At 37.1% G+C, this 24545-nt stretch overlaps 1 protein-coding gene across 1 annotated transcript; it reads right to left on the bottom strand.

Moving 5' to 3' along the window:
- Window positions 1-1446: 1446 nt before the first annotated feature.
- On the bottom strand, window positions 1447-24531 carry LOC123706810 (GTPase-activating protein). Its single transcript, XM_045656265.1, has 16 exons — window positions 23985-24531; window positions 19673-19793; window positions 15843-16632; window positions 15313-15428; window positions 14676-14868; window positions 10877-11025; window positions 9420-9636; window positions 8922-9125; window positions 8493-8636; window positions 7472-7566; window positions 6690-6800; window positions 6266-6402; window positions 5636-5777; window positions 4486-4700; window positions 3947-4079; window positions 1447-3787 (listed from the first exon to the last, which is right to left on the bottom strand). Exons 1-16 carry the CDS (start codon window positions 24067-24069, stop codon window positions 2455-2457), a joined length of 4185 nt encoding a protein of 1394 aa, XP_045512221.1. The 5' UTR covers window positions 24070-24531; the 3' UTR covers window positions 1447-2454.
- Between the last annotated feature and the right edge of the window lie 14 nt (window positions 24532-24545).

Raw genomic sequence — 24545 nt, 5'->3', positions numbered from 1 at the left:
GTAAAAGATGGCGACGACCATAATCGTTTAAATTATTCGGCGTGAATTGACAATACATAGATTCTAAGAAATCTCAAACTGATTACGGGGGAAAACCAAAGCTTAGCTTTACCGATATAGTATACATTGTTCATCTGTATTCTACAAATTATCTTAATAATTCTGTGATGCTGATTATATTGTTATACAGTTGCTTCCGTGGACTTAACGATTGACGGAGCAATAACTATATCCTCTAGTAGCCCACGACTTCGTAACACGATCACATTGAGTATATTTATATTTTTGCACGTAAGGTCTAAGTAGTGGGATAACTCCCGAGGAACTGATTAAAATTGCATGGTGTTATTGTAATTGTGTACCAAGGTGACTATATCAAGTATGACATGAATAGTTATAGGTACATATATAAGTTAAAATCCTTAATGGATGAACTACATGTTCTTTGTGTATTGTATAGTTTAAAAATATAAAGAAATGAAGGAAATTTCTTTACGTATGATTGGGTGTCTTTGGTATATTTACGATTTCTATCTAAATGTTAATATTTGTGCACAATAGAAGACCAGCCAATATTCAAACACTATTTCTAAGGCCAATACTTCGCTAACATACTTCAAATAATATAAATCATTTTGAAAATAAGATTCATTCGATTTATCAAATTTAGAATCGTTTTTTACGAGATCGGTATAAAACATTGGTCATTTTGTATGTTTTAGAAAAACAATTGTGTTTAATCTGTAATTAGTATTAACATCATCCTTATCCAATTTTTAATACTAAAACACGAGGAAGTAGATAAATGTGCCTAGTGTTTTTATTGTATAACCACAACTTATTCTGGGAAGGTGAAGAAGATTAACAAACTTTGGATTTCCCTTTTTATTATTATTTTAGACGATGATTGACGATAACATCTTATCATTAAAGATATTTGAAGCACGTCTTTCAATAAAAAATGATAAACTAGAGAGGAGCTTTTTATCGCCCTAGTACATTAATAAATATACGTAGTGTACTTTAGTCATCATAGATATCATAGAGACAGTTTAACATCGTTACTATATCATTCAAACTTTTAAAAGAATTTGAATTAAAGCAGTGATTTAAATTTTATTTCAGCACTGTATAAAACCAATTTTTTAGGCTGCTGTTGTTTGTTTTATAAAAGTGGGCTTAAACTTTCGAGAATTTCGGACTTTATTAAGGTATTATAAGTATTTAGGTAATTCCCATCAAGATGTATTGACAATTTTTAATTGTCACCTAATATAGCTATAATGGTTTTATTTATAGAGAGACACACATATAAATAAAAAATATGTATATCATTCAAGGTCGGTTATGGGTCAATTAAACAAATCATTTAAATTTGTACTTAGTGTAATTTTATTAACAAAATGTAATAAGTGAAATAAATAACATCATATATTTAAAAGAAATATGAAATTTGTACAATTTTAATATTTCTTAAAGTTTATTTATCGTAAATTAATCCGAGATAATGCACCTTAACAACGAACATATAATATACAGTTTGAGAATAATATAGTCTGTCGTACGTTTATTTTATACAAAACAACATTAAACTTAATAAAAGATGCATTTTGTAAATTCAATCACAGAACGATGCACTTTAGGCGTGGTCTAAGGCTATGTTTAGAATTTCGCTATATAATATATATTTGCATTAATATCACTTTTAAGTACATAATAATATGTAGGTGCAAATAACGCTAAATGGTGTTTCGTTTTAATATAAGTTGAGTTTTATAAATTTTAGAATCACTACTTAAATTAGCAAATTTTAAATAGTATATCTAATTAGGTCATTAAATTTAATATACAAAGAGGCTCGCGCCACGTATGACACTCGTTAAGACGATACATTAAGGGCGATTAAGCTCCAATTACGAGGTAAATATTATTGTAATAACAGTGTTTATTTAAATGCATTTCTATTATAATATTTCACGTTGCATTTAGACAAATGATAATTGACACCCGAGTAATCGGCTGCCTTAAGTGAGGACTTAACAAGGGTCACATCCAAGAATAGTATGAAAATATAACTTAATATTCATAATTTACAGTTATCTACATAAATAGCTTAAATTTATTTTACAAAGCTAACAAGTCAAAAGCGACATTGGCGTCAAGTGGACATCGATATTGTTCTCTACTATTAGTTCATATAAATACGCCACAACTCAGTCGTGCGGGAATGGCTGAATTTTGGCACCCTTTGAGTATTCCATTAGCCTAAATTTATCGGCGCTCACGAAATCCTAAAACTAGAGGAGGCACATGCTCAGGTCGAAAACGAGTTCGAAAAATATAGAAATAAATATAAAGTATACATTCGCACCATCTTACATACGAGTGGACAGGAGAGAGATTACCACCGCAGCCTTCGAAACGAGAGCCAGCGCAGCCCTCAATCGCTCGGCTTTACAGTCTAATATCGTTGGTGGCGGCCGTCAGCAGAGTCGCCGATGGCCGCCATTGCTCACCGGAGGGCGGGTCTTCGCTCACGTAAGCGTGACACTGCACTTCGTCTTGCGTGCTGTACCGCTGGAGGGAGGGAAACTTGACGCTGCTCATGTGCAACGGCCGGGAGGGAATGCTGACCGTCGTCGCCGAGCGCTCGATGCGTTTGCCCGCGTTGCCCGCGGTCAAATCTAACGATTGCCCGCGTCCGTACAGTCGCGATTGGCCAAATCTCGGCGTCAACCGCCCTATCAAATTGTCCTCCTTGCTCTTGCTCTTCGAACCTTCCTCCGTTTTCGTCTCCGACTTCGGCTTCTTCTTTAGAAAGAAAGGGGTGAATCGCTCGGCCAAAGGCCTCGACGCATTCGCGACGTCGTGAACGTTCGAGGTGGAATTCGAAGTCTTGAGGGTTTTTATCGACTTCGACTGAGTTTTTATAGGATTAGACTTCCTCTGCAAACTTATTCTGGAGAACATTCCATATTCTTCTTTGTCTTTCTTTTCTTTTGCTTCGTCGCATTTCTCGGTGGAGGCGTCTTCGTCTTCGCACACTTTGAGGACGCAGTACGTGTCCCTCTGCAATTCGTCAAGCAGGCTGTCGTCGTTCGAGACCGTGTCTATTTTGCTCGTCGGTCGTTCGCAGTTCTCCTGATCCGGTTCACAGTTCATGTCTTCCGGGAGGCTGGCGGTGGAAGTGGCCGGTAATACTGTCTGTTCGTCCGTCTTCGTCTCTTCGACCGGTTTCGTCCGGCGCGCCGTGTTGCCGCGCGGTGGGACCGCAGGCGGGACGTCTTCCGAAGCCTGGGCGTGACTCATGAAATTGGCCATCAGCTCATACTCCTTGCAGCGATTCGAGAGTTCGTATTCGCTACGTTTGGGCATCACGTCGGGCTTGGGCCGGCGGACGGGCGGTTTCCTCTCCACGTCGACGTATTCGCAGAGAGGGGGGCGGGAGGGGGAGAGCCGGGCCGGTTTGGGCGGTCGAGCCGGTTTGTCGGCGGAGGCGTCGCTGTCCTCTGACGGCTCGTGCTTGAGGCAGGCCATCGCTAGGTAGCCGCTGCCGGTGGATTTGTTGGATTTGCCGGAGGAGCGGTCGTCCGCGAGGCGGGGCAGCTTGAGCGACTCCGAGCTGGAGCACATGTCGAGCGAGGGTTGCGGAGGAAGTGCCTTCCCGTCTAAGTCAATGGTGGGGGAGCCGGCCCCTCTCCACGCCCGCCAAAGAGCCCCGCTCCCGCTCTCCGCTGCCCCCGCTCCTGCCAGGTGCAGGTAGTTGTCGTCGCCGATGGGGGCTTGTCTATAAGAAATAATATATTAAGATATGCTCAAAAATTTCAAACATAAGGCAACAACTCCAATTTCGAAATTCCAAGTTGAGCTGTTGATCACAATTTCATTGAGACATAACGTACATATATTTTCACGCAAATTAACGACTGAATAAAAAAAGACTCACTTGCTGCCATATTTAGTTTCTCTGGCCAAGGACCGCCTGTACGTACAATGCCGGGTCTCGAGGTCGAACATCACTTTTTGTAGTTCACGGAGTGTCGACGCTTCAGCTTCGCGCTCTTGTGGATTTGTATCATCTGTAGATAAAAAATCTAATTTTTAAAACAAGAAAATACACTTAAGCAGAAATATAAGAATTGAATCATTTAGATAGATGCCGAAAGCCGAAATTGAAAATTTCATTGATATTTTCCGCGACTGGAGCTAATTATTAACTGTTTTGCTTCCCATCTCTCTCAGGGCAACTTAAAACAAAAAACGAATTTTGCTTTAACTTTTAAAAACATAGTTAAATCGTTGGGTCAAAATTAGAAGTAATAAAATTTATTTTAGACACATTTCAGGATAAATTTATAATTTATTGAGTGTTGTATTGTTTAAGGTTCGTACCACAACCAAGATTAACTTTTAAGATTAAGCTTTAAAGCCTAAATGCTAATAATAATTTATCCCCCACAATCTTAAAAATCAAAAATCACCTACCAGGCGGTCGATGTAATCTCGTATCTAATAACTTCGTATGCGACATGAGCAATGCATGTAGCCGTTGAAGGTCCCTCGCAGGGTCCAACCTCAGAGCCAGTGCTGCGGGGCCTCGTACTACGCCGTCCCCCCTCAGGGAGCCCGCAGGACCCCATTCAGCCACGCCCTCCATCCCACCCCCACAGCCCTCGGCATCTGCTTCACTACGGCCGCAACTGTACATAAACATACAATTATATATATTTATTTGTTTATTTACACTTCCTTGCAGTAGTCCAATTAAAATATTAAAATAAAAAGGACGGCAACTGGCGGCCTTATCGCTTTAGAGCGACCTCTTCCAGACAACCCTATATATAATTTTGTACGTTATAGATATGCCGCAGTAGAGTAGTTAAATCAGAGAGTTAATTGAATCTCTAGACACTTAATTAAAAACTGATACGTATATCATTTAAATAAAATAAATGAATTCATTTATGAATAAAAACATGACACGATAACTGTCTTACAAACTTTAATTATTCTTTATTCATTTATCTTTAAGAAATATTTTTTAAGTGTTAACATTTCAATGCCAAAAATGTAAATTCTCTCGAAAAGGGCACTTATGACAGAATCTATGAAAATAATAAATGAACTTTTCAATTCGTCCGTTGAATGAAGTGACAAAAGGTCTGCCTCATGTCAGTTCCCTATACTGTAAGAAATAGTATTTTTGTCAATATTTTATTATATTAAAGTTTAATATTGTGTGTAAAAATGGAAATAGTTGCCGCATTAGTTAGCTTATTTTGTTAAAAATAAATAAATAATCTTCAACACATATATCCAGCATTTGTTTGTAATACTAAAATGTCTAATGTATATCCATTTGAATCTTATACTATATATAAGAATATGATGTCTAGAACGTGCGATATCAACTAAAGAGTTTAAATAATATTGTAAATTTTTCAGACAAACGAAAGTACAGATACCGGCAAACTTCTTGAACAAATGTCCTTGCCTGCGCAGAAGCAATTTTTAGGTATCACTGGGCGGCCGGAGAGTGACGTTTTCAATCCAGTCCAATTATGATTTGTATTCATACTTAATACTCATGGAAAATTCACCAAAATAAGCCTAGTATGAATTAGTAAATACATACCATGACCACTTGGTGTCAACGTAGTAGCCCCTATGCGGGGGCGTGGCGGGCGAACGACGGCACAATGCAGAGAGAAGTCGTAACCACTCAGCGCGCTCCACACAATTGCTTGCTTGTACGAACAGGACACGCTCTCTATGCACTGGAATTTATATTTTTAAATTAGTTTTTTTATTTACCTAACTAGTATACCTATTTATTCGTATAGGTAACACACACACATGTACACATATGAACATCAAAAAAATAAATATAAATGGAATGCTTTTAATTTTACATTTTCTGCCAGTTCTCAAATCGAGGGCGTAGAACGAAAGAGAAGAACTGGCAATAAACTCTCCGCCACTCTTTTTAATCGCCAAGATTTTTTGTTCTACACGTTTGTAAGGACATTATTAAAATATATATTTTTTAACCACGGTCATGTGCCGACGAAGAAGTCTTCTATACGCACAAAGTTTAATAACTTGAATACAGCGATGGAAATATTTATACAAAAATAAAAACGCTTAACTATTGGTGTAACTAATTACCACTCTTTGCCTGGTAACTCGACATCAAAGCCAGAATCTCCTATTTATAAATGAGTCATGAGGCCCACGCCATATTATTAATCAGCTCATCATATACCTATTTGGAAGATATTATTGGCATCCAAGGGCGCTCCGGCTGGCGGGCAATCTACTGGCGACACCGACAACACGCCGGAGAGGGGTAACCGATGCGCAGCTGCTTTTGCCCCACAGCGAGACCACCACAACTCACCACTGAAACGCATTAATATTATTTATTTATTGATGATAAAATAACCTTCTAACTTGAAGTACGTATGTTTGTCCACATTGTCGTTTCACACAACACAAGTTTCATCAAAATAGGTTCAATAGATTTCAGATATATCGTACTTCTGTTGAGAAAATTTCTGAAATATCAAATTCTAAGATCAGACCATACACATAAACACGTTAATTAATATATTGATAAAAATTAATATTATGAAATTGCGTCTAAAATAAATAAAAAGATAAGGGTATTTTAAAAATTTGGATATTACCTGGTAAGTCTAAAGTGTCTCCGTTTGGAGTGCGTATGCGCCGGTCTCACCCAGCGCCTGCGCGGGGAGCCAGGGCCCATACGAACGCCCTCGGAACGTTTTATCATCGTCCTGTTAATGATTAAATTAATGTAATGAAAACTTAATACATACACATACATAAACTATGAAAGGTCCTTATTAATCAAGTTTTATTATGTAATCCGTTGAAATAAATTCATAAATAAACTAATTATGGGTTTAATTACATTAATTATATCCTTTATTTATGAACGGTTTTATTTCACGTTCGAGTAACCAAATTATAAACAAACTTAACATTGTAAATATTTTTGTTATGACACAAAATTTGAGTACAAAGCACGTATTCTAGAACACCTTAATCCAGTTGCGACAGCTGCCAAACCATTTTTCTATATGAAGTTTGACATATTTGATAATGGCTAAAGACGATCTTGTCACTTAAGACACAAATTAGAATATGGACCTATATACGCTGTTATTATTTAAGACCTAATAATTGTATTATATGTGTAATGCGTACACGCAAATTATTATAGTAATAAATAAATTATATTACTATCGCCCATCTTATCGAAAATACGTAACAAACTTCATAAAAATCGGTTCAACCATTTACGAGAAATCTAGTATAATATACAAATGTCTTACCATGATCTCTCCCAGTCGATACGAAAGCAAAAATTTAAAACACTGAATTAAACATATAAATATTTTGGACAAAATTTTAAAAGACAATGTGACCATCTATAAAAACTCACCCTTCTTTAAGTAGGACCGATGTTTCTTGTACATTATTATTTTGCGTGTCCGAACTGGTTGAGATTATTTCCAGAAATTGTTTTATCGCTTGCACCTATAGTAGAGAAACAAAATGCAACCTTCAGAAAGTATATACAATAGGACAGTAACTTATTAATATTATTTTCAAAGCATTCGTATTTTATAAGTAATAATTTGAATGTAAAAGAAAAATTGCGATTGTCTATGAGTAAGTTGGACTAAGTATGAACCGTTTGGGTTAAATATTTGTATAAAAATCTTACAGCGTTTAAGTAACTTAAGGCTCATCCTATAACTCTTGTCAATCACGGAATAGAGTGATTCTAATCTCATCAAAGTCACTTTAAAATATACAGCCTTTTTTTCAAAATCCAACTTATAAAGCGATCGGACAAAACAAAATAATGTATTAATTTAATATATTAAGTAATTAATATTTTAATAGTGACTAAAGATCCTAGACATAGTTATTTTAATTGTAACACATAGTTATTTTAAAGTTTTAATTAAACATTAACAATTTCGAATCCCGCCAAAATGCTTCTCAAGGCAAGATGGCGTCCCTGTGACGTACCATGTAAACACCTAAACACACGTAAAGTTTTTCGTGTTAACTATCATTCTTAACATAGAGAAAAACACAAACCACAAAATATAAGTTATATTTTGATAAAAACAGTCTCTGTCAAAATTAAACTCCATGATAGTATTAGGCAGGCGAAGACATATTGTTTATTGGCATGATACGTCATCGTCGATTTGACTAATCTGTGAACACTTTATGTCACGTGACTTACATAACAATTAATTATTGTAGATAACAAGTTCTTATTGCATAACGGTTTTTAACGCCGTACTCTAAGTAACAATTTAATTTTCATCCTTTCGTATACCCTATTAACATGTTCTTATTCTAAGTCCATCGATAAATATTTTGTTATCTATAATATGGGACATTAATTAAAAATAACACGCAACGTCAAATATTTTAACACATACATGTCTTGTGGTGCAAAAGCTTCTATAGAGTTCGGCCATGTACTCCTCCTTGCAGACCTGCTGCGCTGACCGGCTGCTCACCAAATTGCCCAAAGACTGGATCGTCTTCGAGATCAATGTCAACGTCCGCGTTGTTTGGAGGTCCTGCAATTTAATCGAAACTTTTGATTACATAACTGTGAGACACACAACAGACTGTGTTTATGCAGGCAAGCAAATTAGGTATTACTTAGTTGAAATGTAATTAATAATTTTATTGCTTTTTTCTTTTCGTACAAATTTGACCTTTTTGTACATTTTATGTATTCCATATTTGGCTTTATCTATAGTATAATTGTTTTTTGTTAATAAATGTTAGCTGTGGTATGACGAAATAAGTAAATGAATAAAGGAATCGTGTATTGCTAAATAGAAACTTGTTTTACTTACAATTTGTTCAGTTGTGAGATCGAAAAGCCTCGGACCTAGTATGGCAGGGGCGAAGAAACGTAAAAAGATAAATCCAGAGACTACAGAGTATCGAACTTCAGCGTTGTGTGGGAAATGCCTTGCTGCACACTGCCGTAATGCGTCGAATAGGCGACACATCACTGATGGACAAGTGCCGTACGATGACGTTATTGCGGCAAATACCTGAAGAAAAAACGATAATTTTTTTATGCAATTCCCCAAATGAATTTTTTAAACTTTGGAGTAGGTACAATAAGGGAATTTGTTATAGGAATAGGACAAGAGGCAAACGTTAAGGCGTTTACCGCCGCCCATGTTTGAAGTTTCCAAGTGCGTAGCAACCACAATTAGTGGTGGTGCACGGCAAGAAGTGTCTTAAAAACTACTCTGACACATTAAGGCTCGGTAAGGCACGCGAGTGCGTTGCCGTCCTCTTACGATTTTTCAGTCTATGCGTAAAAGATAAAAGATTATTACCCTCTCAACATAGTCCTTCAAATTAGCCAGGTTAGCAGCGATATCTGCAGATGGCTTAACTCTGGCTGGGTCAATCTCGCAGGGCCTCTTCTCATGAAGAACTGCTGCGAGTGTAGGCCGTAGTACTGAACGAAGATAGGCGGCTCCCGTTAGCCTCATCGCCTCATCCATCATTTTGGATACCAGCGTGTTGCCACGGAATATTGTTGTCGCGTCACTATAAAAATATATTTAGTTACATACTAAGGCTGGAAATATTCTCTTGATCTTAAAAAAAATATATTTAAATAATGTAACTCGCATTCCAGATTTGAATAATATTTTTCTAACTTCATATATTAATAAAAAATATTTATTAAGGTTCATAATACATAATAAATAAAGTATATTATTAAATACTACTACGGTTCCTAATAATGGTCCTTCGAAACATTGTTTTTGAAAAGTTTTCTTCTTTTTGGGCCATTTTTGTTTCCATTAATGCATATACTACGTAGAATGAAACGTAATCTAAAATATAATAATCAGCTAGTCTATTTATATTTTTTATCTACATTTCACTTCCTGTGTAACAGAAGATTCAACTCAATTTGCACTCGGTTATCAATGCAAACTGATATGTACTAGGTAATAAGCGATTAATATGGCGCATAAGTAAGATGACACTATCGCCAGCAAACCGAAACTTACTAGTCAAACGTTTACGATGAAACTGTATTAAATTAAAAAATATATATATTATTATTATGCTATTCAGTCAGCGAGTGTGACAAGAAAAAATGGAAACGAAAGAGTCAAGGTAGAAGATTGAAGGACGATATAGATGAGGATTCGAACCTCTAGAGAACGCCAAGATCGGAAAAAAATTGAGGAGGCATTTGTCAAAAATTTGTCCATAGATATTAAGTAGGCAATAAATATTATATTACTCAAGCACATATACTTTATATTTATCAAGCTAATCAGCATTAAAGGCTTCTTATATTTAATTGTGAGTCTCGTCATCCTATTAATAATATTTGTGAAACTTGACAATGAAACCTTGCCTAATGTCAATTACTAATTCAAATGACATTTTTGTAACGCACATATTTCGAAATATTCCCACAGAAAACAAAGCTTTATGTTGTACGCTGTCATTTGTATAATCATTTGATTGCGAATTAAATCTTTATATCAAGAAAGTCATCTGATATAATTACATATTACATTTATAAGAAAAATCCCACATTAATTACATTTTACAACGCCATTTCAAAACCTTCAAAAACATAATATAACGCAACGTATTCACGTATCATTAAAATAGAATCAATTTTTAACTGACACTTAGAATTATTTTATTATTAATTATTAAAAATTACTTAGATTTTGCTAACTTTAACGTGTTTTTTTGTAATTCTTGAAATAAATAACATTTAAAGATTTTTTTTTGGACGAAATTAAAAGCTACTCACGTGAGGACAGAAATCTCAGCATCAGCGAGTTCTTTAACGATGGGAACGATGAGATCATGATGTGTGAAGAGTCTTACAAGGGGCTGGGCGGCTTCCGTCTTACTAGATACTATTTCGCCTAAGATGTATACCGCTGAGGTTGTTATTGGCTGCAAAACAAAAAATCGTTAAGTTAAAAGACAATTATGTCTATATTATTTTATATTCATAATAAAACGCCTTATTGGGATTCGATACTTAATGACCATTTGTGTTGGTAAAAATCATGTTCGTATTTAAGGGAGAAAATAAAAAAAAAATTAATTTTGACTAGTAACTACTAGTAAACAACTTTTCTTTTGATATATTTTTATGTCAGTTTAATAATAAAGGAATCAACTTGGTTTCACAATAAATTATGAATTGAAAAACTCGACTGAAAAAATGGTAAATAATTTGGGACCTCCACTCCTCTGTTGTCCCAAAGCTTCAAATCTAGCTTCGGTGAAAATTGTCAACGAAAGAGACTCAATTGTTTTAGCCGTTCAAAGCCGACAAACATGTAGATAACCTAACGTCCCTACTCCAGACCAGCTTTGAACGGTCGTGTCCCCTTACCATACCTAGGTGGGGGAGTAGAGTGGTGCCCCGAACTGGAGAGACACCGAAAGAAGGTCAGGAAGCTGTTCAATAGAGCAGGAAATACCCGTTTACCTGCCGACTGGGACAAGTACACAATCGCGAGAAGACGATTCAAAAAACTTTTACGTTCTAGGAAGCAAGAGTGCTGGAGACACTTCTGCACCAGCATTGAAAGCAACAACCAGGCAACCAGAGTGAAATCATGCCTCTCTAGTGAGCCTTATCACTCAATCGGTTGTCTTAAAAAACCTGATAAATCATTTACAAAAACCGATGCAGAAACATGTGAACTACTGATGGAAACACACTTTCCAGGCTGCATAATTGCCAACGACCAAGCATGGCAACCCTACTCAGAAAGAGCCACCACCGACTCAGACTGGAATGTAGCTCACAAAATAATCACAAATAAAAAAGTAACATGGGCAATCAACTCCTTCCTACCATTCAAAGCGGCTGGCCTGGATGGCATCTTCCCAGGCCTACTAAGATGGAGTGGAAACCTTTTGGTGGACTATCTTGTCTCAATCTTCCGAGCATGTATAGCCCACCGCTACATACCTTTGAAATGGAGGGAAGTGAAAATAATATTCATCCCAAAACCAGGCAGAGAGGACTATACCCAGGCGAAATCCTTCAGACCCATAAGCCTCACATCTTTCCTGTTAAAAACAATGGAGAGGCTTGGAGATCTGGAAATACGTAGCCAGGTATCGCTATCCAAATTCCTGCACCCAAATCAACATGCCTACCGCCCAGGCAAGTCAACGGATTCATCACTCCACAACGTTGTGTCTCGCATTGGCGACTCCCTGAAGTTAAAACAGTCAACCCTTGGTGCATTTATTGACATCGAAGGCGCTTTTGACAAAACAAACTTCACGAGCATTACCAGAGCACTCGTTACATGTGGAGTATCATCAACCCTGATAGGGTGGATAAACAACATGCTAAAACAACGAGCTATACAGTTCACTGTTAATTCCACGACACGGGGCATTGTCAGCAGAGGCTGTCCGCAAGGTGGTGTCTTATCGCCGCTACTGTGGAACCTCGTAGTTAACGAGCTCATCACAGAACTCAACGCTGGCAACCTCTACACAGTGGGTTATGCGGACGACATAGCTATCTTGATATCGGGAAGCTTTGAAAGTACCCTATGCGATCTCATGGGAAGGGCTTTCAAAGTAATTGAGAGATGGTGCAACAAGCACGAGCTATCTGTCAACCCATCAAAAACAGAGTTAATACTCTTTACAAACCGGAGGGTTCTGGGACCACACAGGCTTCCAAAACTCTTCAACACACAACTCAAACTCAAAAATGAAATAAAGTACTTGGGTGTGATTCTGGACAGTAAACTGCTCTGGAACAAACACCTAGAACACAAACTGAGCAAAGCAACGATCGCCTTCTATCAATGCAAAAAGATGCTAGGCGTGAAATGGGGCTTATCGCCTAAAATAACATTATGGCTATACACTGCCATAATCAGGCCAATGCTGGCCTATGGAGCCCTGGTTTGGTGGCCAAGATCTGAACTTCAAATGGCGATCACGAAACTGGGACGCTTCCAAAGGCTTGCCTTGTCCGCTGCTAGCGGTTGTATGAGAACAACTCCGACCGCAGCAATGGAGATAGCCCTGCAAATCTTACCTCTAGACCTACACATACAGCAGGAGGCGGCACTAGCGGCCATCAGGCTTATGGTATTGGACCTATGGGGAAAAAACCACTACAGTTCACACACAGTGATTCTCAACAGGGCAATAGAGTACCAACCTCTTATAGCTGCGCCATGTGACAGAATCACTAATCAATTAATATTCAACAAGAAATATCTTATACAACCGAGAGAAGAGGAGCAAGATCAGTCGCCCCTGAATGAGCTACGTATATACACTGATGGTTCAAAAACAGGGTGTGGCTCAGGCGCTGGTATTTTCTCCTTTGATCTCAACATCAACATACACCTACCTCTGGGCACACAAAGCACAATCTTCCAATGTGAATGTGTCGCTCTAACCGAAGCAGCCAGAGCCGTACAGCGGATGGGAGTCAATGACTTTTACATTAAGCTCATATCGGACAGTGCATCCGTGCTGATGGCGCTCGGTAACGAAAACACAAACAGCAAATTAATACTGGAGTGTCACGAAGCACTGGAGGCAATAGCTCTAACAAATAGAGTTACCTTACAGTGGATTAAGGGACACAGTGGCTCTCTCGGCAACGATGCAGCCGACGAGCTTGCGAGAAGAGGCTCTGGTATGATACCTGCTGGCCCGCATCCGCTCCTCCCCTTGCCCTTCTCGCTAGTTCGAACCTGGATTCGCCAGAGATCCACTGTACTCCAGAATCAACGATGGTCGCGAAGTGTAGATTGCAAACAGTCCAAAATGGCTCTGCCGGCTGTGAACCCGCAACTTACTAAGCGACTTCTAAACCTGAACAGAACCAATCTCAAAACAATCATAGGGACAATCACGGGCCATTGTCTCCTTAACAAACATCTTTTCGTCCTAGGCGCAACAGACAGCCCCTTGTGCAGAGGCTGTTTCAGCGCAGAGGAATCAGTCACCCACGTAGTCCTGGAATGCGAGGCTGTGGCTAATCAACGTACAAAAATCCTCGGAACAGTGAGGTCGCTCCGCGAAGCCTGTGAAGTGCCCGGGAGACTTCTGTGCTTCTGGAAGGAGTTGGGCTGGCTAAATTAGCCAGGGCTTCTACGCACAACGGACCGACTACGTGTCTAAGTGCGGAAATTGAGTCCACCTACCTACCTACCTACCCTAGCCGTTCAAAGTAACAATGAAACAATCTTGCCACCAGAGGTCCTGGCTTTCGTATCACAACCTATGATTATGAGAAACAATTCATCTTTTAATATTAGTTTGATAATCTGTTTACTGAATAATCTATGTATAATCAAAACTAACATAATCTAAATAAACAAGGTCTCGTACAGTTACATCCGTACAAAAAGGTTTCACGTAAGCTAAGCCATATAAAATTCTCTTCCCACGGTTACGGGTAAAATATGCCAAACAAAGCCTGTGGGAATAATTAACCATCTTTTGAATTACGAGGTCAATTAAGAAAAATAGTTGCAGCATCCTGGACATAATACATGGTAGCATAATATGAAACAAATACGGAGAAAAGTGAGCTCAAATACCTTCTGATGTACACTTCTGAGAAAAAGCTCCTCTAATTGCCGATAGTGTTGTAAGGGAAAAACGTGGTCGACAGTGTATCTGAGCAGGAGCCGCAAAGACCCAAGGGTAGAACTGCCTGCTGCTGACAACCGCGTGCCGGGCGGAGTCGCACCTCGTGACAACGCGCCGCCCGCCCTTGATGTTAGGAAGAACCTTAGGAAAAAACCAAGTGAATCTTATAAGTAAACGTAATGAAAATTAACTTATTCTCGATAAGTTATTTTAGATTATAGTAGCTTCGATAAAAAGCAAATTTACGTTTCCAGACTTAATCCTAATTGGTATTATCTAACCGTTCAAATTGCAGCATAATATAAATATATAATTTATATTATTATATATTATTTTTTCTTCACTCACAGTGGTTGCCTGGAAGAGTTCGCTCGAAAGCGATAAGGCCGCCAGTTGCCCTCCTTTTGATTTAATTATGTTCAATTCTTGTATTTTATATTGTGTAATTTAGTGTAGTTTTTAATGTGCGTAACGAAGTGTAAATAAATAAATAAACTTAATATAACAAACTTTTTTAGTTGACGATTTTTTATGTGTATGATTTTGTATATTATAGTAACGAAGCGTAAATAAATAATATCTTACCATGCACACAAAGGATCGGGCGCTGGTTGTCTTAACTGTAAGCGGACTTCTCCCAAAAACACGGGAGTAGCCGCGTCATGCCAGACTGACACTCTAGCCTCGCACGCCACACCAGCCTATTCATAAAAGTTAAATTTTAATTAATACATTTATTTGCTAAAATTTAATAGTATAACCCAGTTGTATTGTTGCAGTGTTGGCCTAGTGGCTTCAGCGAGCGACTTTCATCCCTGAGGTCGTAGGTTTGATCCCCGTGCACCAATGGATTTTCTTACTTTGTGCGCATTTAACTTTAACATTAGCTCGAACGGTGAAGAAAAACATCGTGAGGAAACCGGCTTGCCTTTGACCCAAAAAGTCGACGGTGTGTGTCAGGCAAAGGCTGACCACCTACTTGCCTATTCAATTCACAAATTATCATGAACCAGATACAGAAATTTGTGGCCCACACTTAAAAAGGTTGTAGCGCCATTGATTATTATTATTATCAATAGTAATTCAAAATCACTATAAAGTATACAATTATTTACCGTCTGCGATCCATCCTTATCCTTAGGATCAGCCTCCATGACGAGATCAAAACAAAAAATTTCATCAAATTGTGGATTGACCGTCTTTTTTCTCGGTTTCGTGCGCTTTTCTACCCTCCTTCCATTCGAATACAACAACGTTACTAGCGCAAACGGATCACACTGCCCATTCTTGGTGGTCAGTTCTGAACATTCTAAAACCCTTAAGCGTATCGTGTCAGGTCCAACGTGTGCCGCGCAATGTCTTTCTGGATCCGACCAATAGTCGGCTGCGGTGGGAGACGGCGATTCTGCCATTGTGTGCATCGGTGGTTTCGGGCGTACAGACCATTGCGCGCGATCCTTTAAACTTTCTGAGCGGGAGAGGGACAGTGCAGGTTCCGTTGCAACAGCCGCTAACAGCTTTTTACTAGTCGAACTCGAACACGAGCCGAATCGCATGCTCTCTTTACAATATTCTGATAGTCTAGTGAGATTGTTTGCCTTCGCCTTGGAACATTCGCTGAAGTCGGGATCGGGAGGTTTAGGGTCCATGCGCAATCGTTTTCTTGAGTCCTCCATGGAGAGTTCAATGTATGCTTTACCCTGTACTTCCGAGTCCGCATCCACCGGTCGCAGAGCGAACCAGTGGTCAGTATTGTTATACTTCTCCAAATCTTCTCTTTTGATAGCAACTTTTCCGAGGACTTTGTCCTGCTTGCTAGCCTGTTTGTCACGGTCGAACACGTATATGGATAAGTATCTAAATCTGCGGGGCACTTCGAATTGGAATTCTTCGCCAAAAAATGGGCTGTAACAGAAATGACCTATTGTAGAAATTTATATTTTATATAAATTTCAATATATATTAAGATACACATTTCAAGTTACCGTCATGTTTCACAATTGAACCCTGATGTTCTAAACAAAATACAATGTAGTGAAATATTTCATTACTTTGAGTCAACTGCAAAAACGTTTACGTAGGCTGCCCTATTGACAAATGATACCAAACATATCCGTTCAAGTAAGTGCGATAAGGATCATCGCGCGGATGTGCGTGGGCCTTTGTAGTCAACAAAGGTGAAAGTTTCAACGCTCGTATTATAATAGTCACCGTGGAATTTTTTGGGTTATTATGAAAACTAACACTCGTACGATGTAACAATGTAAGCATGATAAATTGTTTGTTTTGATCATTCCATACTATATGACGCGAACTCTTCCTTTTTTCGTGGAAATTAGTTATTATGTACCTAGATAATTTATTGTCGGCTTTACAAAACGCGATATAACACAGTTTAGAATGTTATATATATCCGTTACGTATAAAGAAGACATACTTTATTATACTAATAAGGATCATTCAATGCATTCTAAGTCGATTTGCTAAGACAAGCTGACTAACTGTCGTAGGCACTAGGCCTGTAAAACGTTTTACATAATTACAGTTTGCTAGGTGCAATATTGTGTGCATCGGTTTTTAACGCTCATATTACATTCCGCTAGGTATCAAGTGAGTTCGTTGAAGTCGCATCCGGCGCCACAGTAGTATTAATAAACCGGAGGCGGAACCGCCACCATGAGCGGGGGCGGCAACACAAATACTTTATTATATGCCGGCCACAAAAAGTTAAGTTAGTTGCATCAACTGCCATAACTGAGTCACGCAGGTTCCGAAGCCGTTATATGGTCTATGAAGCACCATCAATAGAGTAAATGTTTCATAAGTGATTATTGTAATTGGCAACGATCCGAACAAACGCAAAAGTATATATGCGAAATGCAACATGCTGTAAAAACGACATTATTGCAATATGTTTGTCCCTACTTGGTAAATCCTTTGTGTCAGTTACAACGAAACCGCTCTAAAAACTAACAGCATGCCTATAATTGATCAATTTCGTTTCGCCTGTGTGATCATTCAGATAAATAAAACCTAACTTACACAATCAGCCTCGGTACCCTGTACCCTAACCATTACTAAAATTTTATCACCGTCAAATGGTTGAGAACCGAACCTGGGAGTCAATGCATTTGTATCGTACAATCACTGGTACCTCTCGTCTACTATTATCTACGTCTATTGAGTCATGTTTCTAAAAAACGTCAATATAAAAAAAAACCTCAAAAGCATTTCTATATTTGTCAGTGTATGTGTTTTCGTTGAAGTATAATTTGAATAAAACACTAACCAGTAACCAAATGAGTACTAACATAAAACAGTCTTATGTAGAGCAATGCACTATCACGGTTTCAAAGCCGTTCCTGGATCATACGATCATTTTACGCCACACGGTTCCGGCGTCAATTTATCACTTAAAAGCTTCCGGTTTAGCTGTACTTCACGTTCAAAAAGGAATGGTTAAGATGAGCCACTGTTTCAATTATTTCTGAACGTGACATCATTCATACGGGAATAAATTAATGCGAAAATCGGTGCGTGTACTTTTACTAAAAAAACCACTGTGGCCTTATAAAACGTAGATTAACATTAATACCGTCTTGGTAACCTTAGTTACGATGTTATTTCTATAATTATAACCGAGATAACAATTACGGCCGATGGGGTTAAATAAACAGTTTTGATCTATCTAAAAAAATATTAACTATGTATATTAAAATTCGATGTAGTAGTACTATTAATATAAATACAATTATAATGACAATAATATCGCGTCCCTCCTAAGTATACTATTATATAGTTACAGACAAATGATAAGGGTATCATAAGACAAAGAACCCATTAAGCAAATAGAAGTGACGTGACGTTTCCTTCGATATCCGTCACAGCGTCCTGCTCACCTCGGAGGTCACTAAATTATTATCAATTACATTTCCTTTCTGCCTCAATTAAATAATACAGAAATTCCGGGTCTATTACACCGGCAATAAACCGGAAAGGTCCGGAATTTTACATACCTATGTGAATATTATAACCATACAAGACAATCTACTTATATCACAATTTAGTTCTTATCTTATTTCGTTGACTAACACGACGCTATATTTAGAAGTCATAGTGAATGAATGTTTATGATGATAAAAAGCAACAGAATCCCGTAAACAAATAAAAACAGGCAAAGTATTTTCTGTATTTTAAACTTCGAAAACCGTTCGATAGGGTGCAGCGGAAGGGACGTTCCGCGACGGCGCGCGCCCGCCGGAAGTGCATCCGGGACGTGGCGCGCCGCACCACACCCCCGCTGCGACCGACAATCAATCCTCCCCTTTCTCAAAAGATTCACGATTTACTCTCACACTTTACAATTTTAATTCAAGTAGAATAGCAGTCATTACTATTACCATTCTTAAACCGTAATTACATATAAAAATCTGGCAAATCTCAAAACGATTCCGATTAAAGCACTAACAAAAATTAGCAAGCTATTATTAATATGACTTCTATGATTAGACAATTTTGTATGTTGTCTCTTAGGCAAACCCACTGTTGACATTTATGGTTGAATAAAAAGCACCCACGTCTATGAGTATGCACGACAAACCTCTAAACGTTTAATAAAACTGGTGCAATTTAATTACTTTCGAATTGAACGAAGCCTTGACCCAATAGTAACAGCACCCTAATTTTAATGCGGAAACGTTTCCCACATGGCCGCAGTATCAACAGGAAGGCTGTCCAGAAAGGCGGAAACACGACAATGGGACCGTTATGAGCGACAACACGTAAATTGAACCTTATGATATTGTGTTTCGATAATGATTTCTGGACAAAGAGCCTTTTTTTTAAAATAGCTATTTCCATATAACACCAGAAGACCTATGACTGTAGGCATTAATTTCGCTACGAGTTATTCATATAAATACTGACTAATAAAAATGGTACTTACTTGAGTGTTCTTTCAATAGTGGATGTGCGAAATATTTCTTCTTGGTCCAAGGACAGCACGCAGTATATATCGCGGGCACACGCGGCTCCATTGTTACGACCTGGTAAATTCTTAGCTTCACCTAGAGAAGACAAAACAAAAACAATTTATCGGAAACGCAAACAACTTTTCGTTCTAAGTACAAATAATATAAACCACTTTAATAACATTATAAAAACTAACAACGTCGATTTCTAAAATATCAACCCGCTCTCAAGTTGAGAATATACAGATTTAATTGTTCAAGTAATGGATCCTTGTTAACAAACTAAATTGGATATAGGGGTAATTGAATCATCGTACGTGAAACTTGTTATATACGAAGCGTGACCTAGCGTCACTTAACGAGGTGTCTCCAATTACACACGCCATTGGACTCGCCTAGCAGTTGTCAGCGTGTCGTCATCACTCATTTGCGTAATGCTCGTACAATTGTTTTAATAACTCTTGACAAAATAATTGCACTACCGAATTGCATGGCACGTGAACCTTTAAATTTTTTACACAATCCGACCTTGTTAAAACTTTAAATTATATAACAGTGCTTTTCAACTGTTTTCTAATGTAATAGAAATAATGAAGGTGTACAATTATAACCTTATAGCAGAGCCACATTGGAGTCAAAGGAATTTAATGAACGGCATTTAAAGAAGGGTCCATTGATTGTGTAAGAATTGCAATTTGCGACCTCGTCAGAAATGGCTGTATACGGCCGGACAAGGCGAGTCAACCATTACGTATTTGGCACAAAGATTTAAGAATCTCGTTGTGCTAGTTATACGACTCTATAATGACCTTTTTGGGTAAGATAATATTTTAAAAAATCTTAATTACTTTGCCTATTATCTCTACAAGTACACCTGTAATCGAAACTTCGTACTGTTCTGTAAATATAAACATAACACAGATATGATTTCTACATAATATTAGTACCCGTAAGAACAATGGACGGAGAGAAACTTCGTAACAATAATTTAAAACAGTATAATAATTACTATAATTTTTAATGCAAAAACAACAACCATCAGAGCGACAGTAACACCATCAAAGTAGATCGTGGGAGTGAAACGGGACTCTGTATACCATAAGCTAGTCTGAGGAAACGAGCAATCTGTACCGAGCACAATAGCAAATACCATTATAATATTTCCACACTTATATGCGTGTTGCGTTTGTTTCGAAATCGAGAGTAGCTTACTAACGATAAGTACTTAACTACGTAGGTTAGTTCTGTTTGAGCGAGTACAAAATTAATTCATAATATTTGTCGTCTAACTAGCGTAGGCAATATTGAATAGCAATCCTACTGAATACATCCTACGTAAGAGAACAGGCTCTTTGCGATATCTAGGTTTCTGGGGTCTACCTACAACTAAACATACAGGTGGGCTTTTAAGACTGTATTTTTGCAATATATTATGGATATTTCAACAACGACTTATCATAAAAGGACAGAGAAACGTCAATAATTTTATAGGCGCGTATTGTAAGTGATACTGTAGGTAGTTACTAGATATACCTAACAGTTTCTACCTCGTAGTATTTCGTCGAGAAGACAAATAAATTAAATTAACAAGAGAATAAAGTAAACAAATATTACATAAATTAGTTTGAATAATGAAGTTTTAGCAGATATACAACAACAAAACGGATTTTTATTTTTCTACAGTTCATGTTACTGTAAAAACATATTTGGTTTTAATTTTTAATTTGCAGAAACGCTACTTCCTTATCAAAATCTTATCTACAAGTTGAGCAGATAAAACTTTTGAATGAGCATATAGATACACGTGAAACCGTCAAGGCAACAAACAGCACACAATGATAGCGACTATAAATGAGCGTTTTTCATTAACAGCGCGTCGAGTTTCCATGAATGGTTGCGCTCAATGGAAAACGCTAGGTCGCCCCATTCACGGAGTGTAGTAGATAACTCCTCCATCAGCGAGCCACTAGCACACAAACATTTTTATGTCACTCGTCGCCTCATCAACCAATACGTCACGTCACGCCGCTGAAATTTAGCTAGTAATCACTTAATTTAATACTAAGTGCGTCGCATTTGTGAGTCACTTTCATATAACATCGATGGATTTTCTCAGACTTTAATCATTAAATTTAAAGTGAAGCCGTACTTATTTGTTGCCGTTGTTCTTGCAAATATCATTATTATAGTACATATATATTATGCAAACAAAGTCATAAATAATTACTTTTGTTATGAAAAAGGAAATTCAATAAAATAATATTAACATATACCATTCCATAACATAAAAATAGGAAAAATATGGGAATTTATCATTAAAACATATCTCATAAATATGCAATTTAAACATATCTTAATTATGATGAAAAGGATATATTCTCGTATATAGAATCATAAAATTTAATATTTAAAAAAGTATTATTTATATTTTATTACTCAAATTACCATTGACTATATTTGTAACTTATCCCTACAAGCATATAAAATTAACTATATAGAACTCACTGTGTAAAGGTTGCAATTATTATCCTAAAATATCGTTGTGTAAGGTTCATAGTAGGTATGTGATATTGTAGAAGTGAAAAGGATCGTAGGTCACGCTCCGGAAGGCATATTGCGCCTTATCAATTCAGACACATATAAGTCTTATCGCCAGTCTATGCGCCGGCACACACATAAATCAATCATGTTTGACTATTTACACTAAACATTTTTAAGCTAATGAGCATGTTAATATATATACTAGGGCAGAATAATATGTTTAGAGCCAATCATCTTGTTTTATCAACATGTATGGGATTCATAAAAACTTAATGTATATTTAAAATGCAACCAATATGGTAGTACTAATTAAATAAACATCTTAAAATTATTTTTACAACAAATATGTTGAGTGATTTTACTGCTCTAATCAGGACTGGTCACTTAGTACCAGCTTGCTCGGAGTGTCAAATAGGCATATCTAGGGATACCAGATGCCTGTAGATAGAGACTTGTTCCACTTTCAAGTGGTAAATTGGCAGCTGTCATGTAAGATTCATCATGTCATGAAGAACAAGACTCATTGTGGGTCACTAAGTCAGTGTAGGTAAGTTGGACTAAATTCAGAAATGTCTCTCAACATGCAAAATATACTTTTACTAGCAGTCATGTAGAAAAGGTCTAGTATATATAAGCTTAGTACTGCTTAACACACTTTTACTTAATAATGTAAAACACACTTGACACAAGTTCCCGATGTGACTCTGACTTTAAATACTTAATAGACCATATGTAGGACTTGACTTGTTATTTAATAGGTAGTGTTAAAATATAAGAAATTGGTCTAAGGCAATTACCTATTAATATACGGGAGCTAGAAAATTATAAAAAAATTATATTTAGTATAAATTCCATAATAGTATTTATATTTTCCTGTATTCCATTTTATTTTACTATTTGTGACATTAAACAGCCACAATTTTGATTTTAATTTGAAATTTATGAATTAAAACCATGAGGTTTGATATATAAAAATTAATTAATAGTATAATTTAGTGGAAACTAAATAGATACTGCCCAATAAATATTACACTTATCACGGTTTTAGATAAGAATAAACAGTGCAATCGCATTTTAAGTATGTTTATGTAGAAGCATGGATAGGGTACAAGATGTACAAATAGGCATCAACTACTGCTTTTAATAGTAAAAATATAAAGTCCTATTTGGTAATTTAAGCCAAATTGGCAAATAAATTTCCTCATAATAAAGATTCATCCACTTTTACTAGTATTTTAAAGGACATTGTCATTTCTAGAGATTCAGATAAAGTTAATTTGTAGCAATAAAAAACAAATCCATGTTTTGGTACTAAAATGTAACTGATCATTGCTAATTCATAGTAAGAAAGTATACAACCGATATCTAATCTATTATGATCTTAGCACGAGTTCATTGTGTTCTCTGAGTTTCATTCATAAATTACGCGAACTGTCAAACTAACACTACAAAAACAATGGATAATGCAAACCAAAACCCAATAAAAATACATAATTATATTACTGCTTTATAATATAGATAGAGTTCATTTTTCCATGGCTTATAGGTACCATCATTATTAGTTTCAGGTCAATCGAAGAAGAAACCAGCAGTGTACTCACCAGTTACCACCTGTTCACTATTTAACTGTCAGTAACACATAATCAATACACCGTTCTAGTGATCCTAATATTATTATATGGCGTTAAATAAACCACTATAAATAATAATTACAGTTAAAAGGTACGGTAAGGCACTGATACATACCAATTTTTATTTTCAATCGTTCTTCTACTCGCACTTTACGCGTTTCGTCCGCCATGTTAAATCCATAACTGTTTATCTCTTTCATCCGCTGTTATCTCTTTCGGAGCGAGCCCCTCGGCCGGCTTGTCCCGCCACTTCCGGAGTGTCGTAACTAGTAATATTCTACTTGGAATTGAGGAAATTGTCTCAAAAATAAGCTTCTTTATTTATTTCTTGAAGTCGTACGTTTAATATGATCATTTTATAACTATAACACACTGCGCATGCACAATTTTCACTTCTATTCATTCATCAATGAATGCACTTTAGAGCCTTTACTAGCGAAGAATGATTTCCCCATCAAAAATAAACACTGTATGCAAATATAATAAAATATTCAGTTACACTGTAAATGTAAAAACATTAATCACACATAAAACTTCTGAGACAACACTTTATTCTCAAGAAACTAATCGAATATTGCCATAACATTGCCCCATTGATGAACTAAAAACTATGAATGGAAAATGACGTCACGTCACAACATTGCGACTGCGCTATACTGGCGAGTGCTACTGGCGA

This window comes from Pieris brassicae, chromosome 3, assembly GCF_905147105.1.
Source record: "Pieris brassicae chromosome 3, ilPieBrab1.1, whole genome shotgun sequence".
NCBI lineage: Eukaryota > Metazoa > Arthropoda > Insecta > Lepidoptera > Pieridae > Pieris > Pieris brassicae.
The sequence above is the reverse complement of the archived record's forward strand: the minus strand, read 5'-3'. Positions and strand labels throughout refer to the sequence as shown.